Raw genomic sequence first — 11,254 nt, 5'->3', positions numbered from 1 at the left:
ATTTTTTTCATAAACAACATTCTGTATAGCAAGAATTCCTAATTAGTGATGATGGAGAAGTCCATTAGCTTTTCAAAAGATGGCAACCGGAAAAACGACACCGTTGGCACGCCCAAACACGGCTCCAACGACACCGCCGATGCGAAAACGTTGTCGGAGTCTCAAATCCCTGGGGAAACAGAAGAAAACGACATTAATATTGCGGAAGATCATCCTTCCTCTGAATCCAGTACGAGCCTCGCTCAGGTCGTGGACGAGGTCGATCGGTTCTTACAGGCTCTATCATCCACCGTAGAAGACGAATCGAAATATCCAGAAGCTCCTGAATCCGTTGAGATATTGTCGACAATGGTGGATTCCATGATCACAGATTACAACGACGGGAAAAGTCTGATACGGTTTGGGAAGGATCCAGAAAACGACTCGTCGTTTGTGGAGGCGCTAAACCGAGTCTCCGAGCTGTCGAACAAGTTGGGAGAATTCCCGTCGTTGGCTTCGAGTCTGAACAGGATGAGCGCTGTTCTGCAGCGAGCCATGTCGTTCTTGGATGAGGAGTTCCGAACTCTTCTAGAAGATTGGAAATCCGAAAAATCGAAGAACAATGAGGAGAATTGTAATTCCGATCGCTGCGTCCTGGTCGATCAAAACCAGCAAGATCATCAATCCGATCAAATGGAAGATCAAGATCAAGGAATCCCTCCCACTTTTGTTTTCTCTCCTGAAACCGTCTCCAAACTGAACGCGATAGCGACGGCGATGATTTCTGCGGGCTACGAAGCCGAGTGCGCCATGGCGTACAGCGTCTCACGTCGGAGCGCGTTCAAGTCGGCGCTCGACGATCTCATCGGCCACGAGTGTTTCAGCATCGACGACGTCCAGCGGATGCATTGGGAACCCCTGGAAGGAGAGATCGCCACGTGGATCGCCGCTGTCAAGAGCTGCTCCGCCGTGCTCCTCCCCAACGAGAGGAGCCTCTGCAACGCCGTTTTCTCCAGCCGCCCTTCCTCATCGCACAGCCTGTTCGGCGACACCGCACGCGCCGCCGTGATCAAGCTCCTGAACTTCGCCGAGGCCATGGTTCTGACGAAGCGATCGGCGGAGAAGCTGTTCAAGTTCCTCGACATGTACGAGACGCTCCGAGATCTGGAGAGCTCGATCGGAAACGACGCCGGAGGATCGTATCCGTCGGAGGTCGCAGCGGAGACGGCAACGGTGAAGGCATGGATCGGGGCGGCGGCGGCGAGCATCTTCTGCGATCTGGAGAACTCGATCAAGAGCGACAATGGGAAAACTCCCGTTGCGAGTGGCGCAGTGCACCCCCTGACTCGCTACGTCATGAACTATCTAAAATACGCCTGCGAGTACAAGGACACGCTGGAGCAGGTGTTCCGCCAAACGGATCAAGAGGTGAAGGATGATGATGATGGTGATTATCACGATCATCGTGATCGTGATAGGGAGTCCGAAACATCGCCGTTTTCGAGGCAGCTATCAACGGTGATGGATCTGTTAGACGCCAACCTGGAAATGAAGTCGAAACTGTACAGAGATCCCTCCCTCAGCTTCATCTTCTTGATGAATAACGGACGGTACATTGTGCAGAAGATCAAGGGGTCCTCCGAGATCCACCAATTGATGGGCGACACGTGGTGCAGGTAGGGACAAATACAAACAAGACACTTTATAGGGTTGCTCATAAAAGTTTGATATCTTACCTATGTCTTATATATTTTTTTTCCTCATAAAAGTTTGATATAGTAATAGTGCACTTCTATTTGGTTGCAAAATAGGAGTATGAGACAATTAGTCAAATTATTTTGATTGTTTTATTTTATTTTTTTCCCATTTCACAAAATACTGTCAAAATTAACAACATTAAATATGAAAAGAGATCAGTTTTCTATTAAAAAAAACGTTTTCATCATCTTAATTGGCTATGTAATTAAGTAATTGTTTAAGTTTAAAATACAATATTCTTAACTATAGAATCGCTATCACTTATGAAAATTTGTTAATTTCTGGATGTGTCACTACTCACTATATATGTAGGAAGAGGTCGTCGGATTTGAGGCAGTACCACAAGAACTACCAGAGGGAGACGTGGGGGAAGGTGTTGCAATGCTTAGGGCAACACGATGGGCTTCAGGTCAACGGGAAGGTGTCGAAGCCGGTGTTGAAGGAGAGGTTCAAGAGCTTCAACGCCATGTTCGACGAGATTCACAAGACACAGAGCACTTGGGTGGTCAGCGACGAGCAACTCCAGTCGGAGCTCAGGGTCTCGATATCGGCGGTGATGATCCCGGCATACAGGTCCTTCTTGGGGAGGTTCAAGCAGTACTTGGACTCAGGAAGGCAGTCAGAGAAGTACATCAAGTACCAGCCGGAAGATATTGAGACTCTGATTGATGAACTGTTTGATGGGAACTCAACGTCCATGGCTAGGAGGAGAACATAACTGTCCATGCATAATTATCAAGAAATTTGATTAATTGGCGCGTTAATTTGCTTTTTTTTTTTTAAAAAAAATGATCCTGTATACTTATATTTGTATTGTTCTTAACTATACATACCAAGTGTTTGACAGGCATATTATAAGCACTCAAGTCATGTAAAATGTATTTCAGGTATTGGAGCTTATAATGTCTAAATGTTAATGTTTTGTGACATTCCATGTTTTTTGTTTCTTGTTGAAAACTTATTTGGTCAGCACACAATTAAACGACAGATTCGGAGATATGAGTATGGCACTTCGAATATACATCCATATTATTAATTAGTTGTCGTTTCTTTCTTTTCTTTTCTTTTTTTCTTAAGTTATTTGTTGTCGTTTCTAAAGCAATCAATTCACACTTCACACAACAAATTTGATTAATTGGCGCGTGTTTTTTTTTAAAAAAAAATCTTTTCCCCATATTTCTTTCTTGCTTTTTGATGATCCTTGTATACTACTTATAGTAGTGTATTGTTCTTAACTATGCAGTGTAAGAACTCAAGTCATCATATTGTAACTGTATTGGAAGTGGAGCATATAATATTGTCTGAACATTCAAATTTTGTGACATCATTAATTCAATTTTGTTTATCAATTCTTTTGGTTTGGTTTATATATGCACATAGACTTAATAGTTAGGCATATAATATTGTATACAAACTATACAAAATATATAGGCAAGATCAGAGAAAGAGAGTCATGCTGAAAATTTGGTGCCACTTCATCCTACATCCAGTTTAGTTGTAATTTTAAAAGCAAGCAATTCAGTTCGTAATTTCATCTCTTCCACATTTTCTTCTTTGTCTCTCTCAATCAAAAGAAATAAAAGCCAGAATAGTAAGGCTTCTTTTGAGAGTTTCTTTAGTAAGACCATAAAAATGAAGTATTAATAATTTCTTACTTTCGATCATTAAATTTGTATTAAAAATTGTCTATTTTACATACTTTTTTAATTTTGATCAGATGTAACGATTAAAAATAAACCCTACCTGTAGGTGGAAACCTTACTGGAGAAGCTCTCATTTTTTTTTCTCTCTCTTTTTTTTCCTTCTTCTTTTAAATGGGATGTGGCACATTTGATATAAATCTACGCAACTATAGCTAGTGGCAGGGCACCAAACTTGCTTGTTCAAATAATTACAGTTTTGAAACCATGGAATTTCTCTTTTGATTATTATTCATCAGTTAGACCAGGCATGCATGCATCAACAAACCAAACAACCTTGAACAATTTTCTAAGAGCACGTTTGGTATAAGGGTTCTAGAATCTGAAACTATGATTCTGGTTCAAACTAGTATTTGTTTATAAAAAGTAAAAAATAGTTCTGATTTGACTCACTTAGAATCAGTGTTTGGTTTGAATGGTTCTGATTCAAGGTTTGAATCCTGATGTGATGTTTTAAACTAGGAATCACTCATAATTCTAAAACCACCTCCCTTTAGTTTTGAGTGGTTCAAACCTCTTATTCTGGTTCTGGTTTTAAAATCATGACTTGGACTGGAAATCATGAATCATAATTCTGATTTCAAAATCAAAACTAGAATCACCCTCGTTTAAACCCTCATACTTAACGAAGCCTAGCTAAAATGGTAGCCACTGTTTTCAATATAAATATGATATCCCCCTAGTTCGAACTCCTGAGTTGGCTGATTGTTTAAGGATTGTCACTTACGTTATTGTTTTCCAATAGCTAAGCCTTTAGTTATTGTTCATTATCATCATGTCACACAACAAATGCGTGCATTTAGTCCTAATTAATTCTTTTTCTTTATCACTTCCTCTCAAAAAAATCATTTTGTTGTTGTACACATAAATGCTGTTATGACTCTACATTCCACGCAAGAAAAGGAAACTCATGACTCTACAAGACTAGAGAGAGAAAAGGAGTATATGGTTGCATTGTATTGCATTACATTGCATGCGTAAAGAGAGACCGCGAGGAAAGAACACCGGAGAGACTAGAGAACTAAAAAGTTGGTTTACGGTCGGATTTGGTAGGTAAGGCCAAAAACGCAGGAGCTAAAAAACACAGACCAAGTCTAAAGTATATATAATATATATCTATATATATTAATGCCTATATGGATACGATCATTTAGCTAGTATTTGTAAATGAATAGCAGAGATATATGGAATTAAGTTAAGAGTCTGCATGGTGCATCCTTATATCCCGCCGGTATTCGGCGCACATAGACACCGTACACTCAGCCGCCGCCCGACTCATACTGAGGAATGCAGGCCACGCCTCACCTTTTTCAATGCCTTCCGACTGCCACTTTGTCACTGCTTTTGCCTAACATCCTTCCTCATTTATGCTCAACTTGCTTTCCCTTCTTTACATGCATTCAATCCCCCCTTTCCTTTTTTAATTATTAATTTGCTTACGTGGATTCCCTCTGCCAATTCAACTGCACCACGCTAGCTAGGATATATATATATGTATATATATATATATGTATGTATACATACATCGACAATATTGATGGGAACATGGTAAATTGGTAATATATGTATTTTCTAACTTGTGTAGATGAATATCCAATGGATATTAGTATATGCAGAAGGGCTATACTTATATGTGCTTCTTTTTACTAAACAGAATGATTATGAGCTTGTTCGGTTGGATTTTTTAGTTATGATGATTTGAGTGTAGATCTTGAGTTGAATTTGAGTTATAATTTGAATTGAAGTTGTAATTTCAGTTTGTGTTTGGATGTGCACATTTGAGTTATGATTTGGATTGAGAATCTATTTGAGTTTGTGTTTGAGTTGGTCAAAACTTGAATTTATATTTAGATAATATTTTAATAAAACTCAATGGTGATGAAAAATTTTAAAAGGGTATCTGAGTGGGGTTTTATTCGTCTCTTCGTTGTGAACGCATAGAAAAAGAAATCATCTCAGTTGGAATTAAAACGAAAAAGTTATGACGTTTTTAAGAAAAGAAAAAATATTGTTTATTAACTTGAGTTTGAGTTTAAGAACTTGAATTGAAGGGAAAATTTGAACTCAGATTTTAGGCTCAAACTCAAGTTAAAACTCGAGTTAAAACTCAAATTAAAACTCAAATTTTACAAATAAACATAAACTTAAAAAAAATTGTAACTTAAGCTCAAACTTTTTTTGAGTTTTTCAAAGAACAAGCCCTATGACATTTGATTATCCACACTATGGTGTCTGTCAAATGTTACTAATCTTCTCTACAAATTATGGATGTACTTTACCTGTGTTACACGCTATGTTCCATTTTTCTTTAAATAAACACAAAAAGTCATTATTGTGTAGGGTGAACACCTTATCCAATATCAAGTAAATTAAAATTTAGCATTGGGAAAAAAAATTAATAATTTATTTTTAGCTTGTAGCTAATGATAGTTTAATATTGTTCTCATATTGAAAGGTTATTATTGCTTGTGCTTTAAAAGTTAGAATGATATTATTGTGGTGATTATTCTCTGTAGTCTTTTATAAACACAAGTATTAAATTTGCATTACTATAAAGATTTTTTTTTTTTTTTGATTTGTTGTTCTCTTATTTGCATTTCTTTCTTGTTTTCTTTTTTTACTTTTTCTAATAATTATTACCTCTATTTTGAGGTCATGTGTGTTCATTCAGGAAAAAAGTATTCACCATGTACATGTGAGTTATATATATTGAGGTAACAAAGTTGTATATTGTACAGCAAAAGCAGTGCCACAAATAAAGCAAAACTCTTGAAACCAATCTCAGGAAAAATAATAATAATCTCAGTACTAAAGAAAAAGGAAAAGAAAAAGAAGAAAAAGATGCGTGAGAATGCATAGGCAAATGCAGTAGTTTTTTTAAAAGGGAAATGGCACAGTGAGAGAGGTGAAGTCAAAGTGACGAACCCAAGAAGACAGAAACGTTTTGATGATGAGTACTGTTACTGTATGAGTATGACCATATATATATGTGTGTGTATATACATATACACACACACATTGTTTACCGTTTTTGAGAATCCAAATGAAGGAAGCAAACATGCGCGTAAGGGTCACGTCAGAATATGCCCAAAAGTAGTTTTGGTCCTACCTTACTTCCCCGACAACAAGGACCAGCTCAGCCGTCTACTCTCTTCACATGGCATCCCCTCTCTTCATGCATTCCCAAAACAATCTGCAACATATACAATATATACTGATATACATATACGTACATACACATATAATTTATATTCTGGGACAGCTTTTAATACGACCAATATGTATATGTATATATAGCTGATAGTTACTGTATTCTGTAGTGTAGACAAATACTTCCCCGAACCCGCCCTTCATTAGCTGACACCTCTATATACTGGCGTATATATAGCTTTGCTGTATATATTAATAATATTGTATTTGTATGAATTAGCGTTGCTTTGTCTACGCTGTGAGTACAGACAACAATCTTATTAAAGAAAAAAACACGAGATCCTCTACGCACGCGGTGCGACAATAACAGACAAACTCTCTCATTATTTACCGTTTTACCCCCTTCCTAATCCAATCCCAATATCCCCCACTAGTTCACCCCTTCTCTCTCTCTCTCTCTCTCTCTCATCTCTATAAATAATCCCACCGACCCCATTTTTCAATATCTCCACGCTTACTTCATTGCCTCTCATTTCTCAAACATTACTTAGGGTTGACCGACCGCAGTTTAAGGTTCAGGTTTAGGGTTGCGACAAACAGAAACAGAGAAATTAAAATGCAGTATCAGGCGGCTGACTCGTGGGGATATTATGTGCCGGCGGCACGGTGCATGGGAGGTGGGGACCCACTGGAGAGGGTGGCGAGGCTGGCGGCAGAGAGCGCGGTGGTGGTGTTCAGCGTGAGCAGCTGCTGCATGTGCCACGCAGTGAAGAGGCTCTTCTGCGGGATGGGGGTTAATCCGACGGTGTACGAGCTCGATCACGATCCCCGAGGCAAGGAAATCGAACGGGCTTTGATGAGGCTGCTCGGCACCCCCAATGCCGTCCCCGTTGTCTTCATCGGCGGCAAGCTCGTCGGCGCCATGGACCATGTCATGGCTTCCCACATCAATGGCTCCCTCGTCCCGCTCCTCAAGGAGGCCGGAGCTCTTTGGCTCTGATATATGTGTAATAAAAAAAAAATCTATATACATATATGAGCAGACAAAGAAACCAAAAATCCAGAGAGAAATTAAGGAAGTTAAATTTTTAGTAGGTGCCGGTGGAGTTGTTTTGGTGATCTCCGAAACTTGGTTTTATACGTGTGGGACTATGTTTTGTTTTTGTTTTTTTTGTTTTTTGTTTTTTGTTTTTTGTTTTTCCCTTTGGTTTAGTCTAATAGCAAAATATAAGAGGTGTGATTTGTTGCGAGGCTTCTAATGATGATGATGATCAGTATGAGGCAGTGATATTTGCCTAGTAGTCATGTAATCAACATCTGATCGTATGGTTCTTTTTGTATATAAATGGAATTAATTGCAAATTTTTTTCCCGCCTGGAATTTGCTTTGATTTTATGTGTTTGTCTTCCTTTTTCTTTCTCTGTGTTTTCAGTTTGTTTTTACTTTTAGACAAATGCAGTATCTCTGTCTCCTAATTAAGTCTTAATCAACAGTTAATCACAAAGTTTATGCCGATTAATTATTTAACCGGCAGTACGTAATTGTTCTTTGAGTGAAAGGTCTTCCCCGAGCTGCCTGGTTCTTCAGAGTTAGCTCCATTACCTTTTGTTTCTCTGTAGAAGATAATAATGAAAACTTTTTGATGCCAATATTTCTATTTATTTTTGTTTAAGGATCTTTTTTTTTTTATTTTTTTATTCCACTCTACAAGGAATATGTTTCGGTAAGTGACCATGAATTTACAAGTAAAAACTTTTTCACATGGAAAATTCTTTTTCATTCTATTGAAAAGGACGTTATTATTTTAGCTTTATCGAAAAGTCGTTTTTGTTTTTGTTTTTTAACTGTTGTTTCATACTTTATTGTCGTTTTTTAATTACTTGACTAGATTTCTTATCGTTTTCATCTGTTGGTGTCGTTTTTATTTTATTGTTGTGTTTCTCATGTTGTCCTTTTCTTTTCATTTTCTTATCGTTTTACCATGTTCCCGTGCTTGTCGTTCTCATTGTGTTATAATTTTGTCCCTTGTTCTCGCTTTTCCTTTATTGTCGTTCTGATTTTGTTGTCATTTTCTTCATTTAATAAGTAGCTTCTTCTAAAATAAATTTTTCCTTTTTAAATTACCCGGCATTTTCAGGTCTCATTCATTTCACCGATTTGAATTTTGTTACAGTAAAAATTTCTAAAAAACAATCATATATAAGTTTTTTGCTACAATAAACTCTCACATAAAATTACATCCTAATTCGAATTAAAAACTCAAATTAACAAACTAAACGCCTTTTCACTTTATGAGCGCTTTCATATTCTGGTCGTATTTCCACTTAGCTGTCTCTTTCTCTTTTTTTTTTTTTTCCAATTTAATGTCTTTTTCCCATATGCCTTTTTTACACGGTATTTATTGTTACTTTTTATTTTCTATCAATGCAGTTTTTAATTTGCTGTCTTTTTTTTTTTCTCTCGCTTTTTATTGCAGCCTTCTATCCTAGTTTTTCAGCATTGTCGTTTGATGTATTGTCATTTTACTTTCTTGTTGTTTCGTTTTTATTTTCCTATTGTTTTCTTGTTGTTTTCTAATTTTGTTCTGGTGTTTTCCTACGTCGCTTATCAATCATTGTTGTCTTACTTTGTTGTCGTTTTCTTTGGACGACGCCTTTGTGTGTGTGTGTGTGTGTGTGTGTGCAGGGCGTGGCATGCTTTAAACCTCATCATTGTCGGAGTTACTTTGTTGTCGTTTTAACTTCTGCGCTCTCATCCACTCCAGCTCAAGAGCAAATTGGATCGGTGACGTGTGCTATGAAATCAGGCTATTTACGGCCCATAATGATTAACACTTCGTTCATCCAATTTGAGTTTTTAATTTTAAATTTTTATAATAAAAATTTTTTAAAAAATATAATATCTAAATTTTTTTATTTAAAAAATTTTTATTTCACCAATTTGAGTTTTTAGTTTTAAATTTTTACAATAATTAAGGCCTCATTTATTTCACCAATTTAATTATTCGGCATATTATTTATTTTATCAAATATTTTCTCATCTCTTTTTTTTTTTTTTTTTTTTTTTTTTTTTATAAAGTTAGAAGTGTTAAAAATTAATGAATTGTCCTTCCGTTTTGATTTCATCTTAAGTCTCAACCAATTAACTAAAATTCCCTATTATTTTCCAAAATTCCTCAAATTTTTTTTCCTCTTCCTTTTACCGCCCTGCAAAGCATAGGCAGAGTCTTACAAAGTACTGACAAATCATGAAGCCAAGAAGAGCCAGATCAGGACATTGAATTCCCTTTGATAGACAGATAGTCACTGTTTAAGTCAAATGGGGGCTTCTTGAGATCTAGACTATGAAAATAAGCACAATACATAAATATTCCAGTCATGACAAGCCAAAGGAGAAGCCTATTATTGACAAATTTGTGAATCGGTGAATCCAGGTCCTTGGATTTATCACATATACTTGTTCTCATCCGACAAGAGTCCAAAACAAATAAGGGAGCCCTAACTTGAAAGAGAATGGATGGCTAATGTAACAGTGTCAGTGATGATCAACAATTAAAGTCTCGTTCGCTTTATTAATTCGAGTTGAAAAGTAAATTCACGTGAAAAAATCACTGTAGCAAAAAAAGTTAAATTTAAATCTTTGTGATAAAAAACACTGTAACAAATACTTAAATTACGATTTGAACTAGTGAAGCAAATGAGACATTAGTTTGGACCAACACAAAATTAACATTATATTATAGTCCTTATGTTCGCCCGCAACCGTCAGTGTCAAGTTTTGATTGTATATGGTGAGTGAGTATTGTTTACACATGAATTGGTGTTAAATTTTCGTTAAGTACCGCGATTATCGTAACTCAACTTTATCTAGACAACCGAACTCAATAAAATAAAAATAGAACTAGAACAAATATTATTACAAAAACAAAATAAAATATGGAAACTTCTATGCACAAATGTACCATGGACTTAATTTCACCTTATCATTTCTATGTTCATCCTATCAAACCATTGCTAGCCAATTCCACTCAATTCATTAATTAAGGGACCTAATCTAACCTCGTTACCTCTCCCGAGCGTCAAATGAAATCATATGCATGAATACCAGAATCAATAATCCTATTTAACCCGTTCACTTATACATTCATTAAGTTTAACCCTTAAATTGAAAATCAAATGCCGATCGCCTCCCGACCTCACAACAATCGAAATCCTAGTTGATAATTGAGGTCTTGATCATCTCCTGGTCTCATAATATCCTAGACTTTCAATGAGATTATCTAAGTGTCGATCTCCTCCAAGACTCACAATAGTCTAGACTATGTTTTCTAATTCCAGACTATGAAATCAATCTCTCCCGAGCATCAAAATTCCAATCTAAAATTGCCTAACTCATTGGCCACGTAAATTACAAACATTAAGCATAGAGAAACATAGGGCCTGTTTGTTTGCGTTTTCGTTTTCATTTTTCACGGTTTTCAAAGCAAAAAAAATGAAAACGGGTGTTAAAAACGTGTTTGGTGCAATTTTGTTTAAAAAACAAAACCAAAAACGTTTTTGTCTTTTTGTGAAAATCAGAAAACGAAAAAAATGTGTTTTCATTTTCTTGTTTTCGTTTTCTATTTTCTGAAAAACGGATTTCACTTTTTTTTTTCTTTTTCATTTTCT

The 11,254-nt window shown here is 36.5% G+C and overlaps 2 protein-coding genes across 2 annotated transcripts; both read left to right on the top strand.

Moving 5' to 3' along the window:
• Window positions 1-2,455, top strand: LOC21400481 (exocyst complex component EXO70B1). Its single transcript, XM_010092378.2, has 2 exons — window positions 1-1,655; window positions 2,050-2,455. Exons 1-2 carry the CDS (start codon window positions 49-51, stop codon window positions 2,453-2,455), a joined length of 2,013 nt encoding a protein of 670 aa, XP_010090680.2. The 5' UTR covers window positions 1-48.
• Window positions 2,456-7,113: 4,658 nt separating this feature from the next.
• On the top strand, window positions 7,114-7,724 carry LOC21400480 (glutaredoxin-C1). The gene has a single exon (XM_010092377.2). The coding sequence runs from the start codon at window positions 7,204-7,206 to the stop codon at window positions 7,585-7,587; it is 384 nt and encodes a 127-aa protein (XP_010090679.1). The 5' UTR covers window positions 7,114-7,203; the 3' UTR covers window positions 7,588-7,724.
• Window positions 7,725-11,254: the final 3,530 nt, after the last annotated feature.

The sequence above is a fragment of the Morus notabilis genome, unplaced genomic scaffold (assembly GCF_000414095.1).
Source record: "Morus notabilis unplaced genomic scaffold, ASM41409v2 Scaffold689, whole genome shotgun sequence".
Classification (NCBI taxonomy): domain Eukaryota; kingdom Viridiplantae; phylum Streptophyta; class Magnoliopsida; order Rosales; family Moraceae; genus Morus; species Morus notabilis.
This window is presented reverse-complemented; position numbering and strand designations above follow the sequence as displayed.

Coding starts and splice junctions, on each gene's coding strand:
- LOC21400481 (XM_010092378.2), top strand. CDS start 49: ATGATGGAGAAGTCCATTAGCTTTTCAAAAGATGGCAACCGGAAAAAC. Junction 1,656..2,049: donor ATGGGCGACACGTGGTGCAG/GTAGGGACAAAT, acceptor CTATATATGTAG/GAAGAGGTCGTCGGATTTGA.
- LOC21400480 (XM_010092377.2), top strand. CDS start 7,204: ATGCAGTATCAGGCGGCTGACTCGTGGGGATATTATGTGCCGGCGGCA.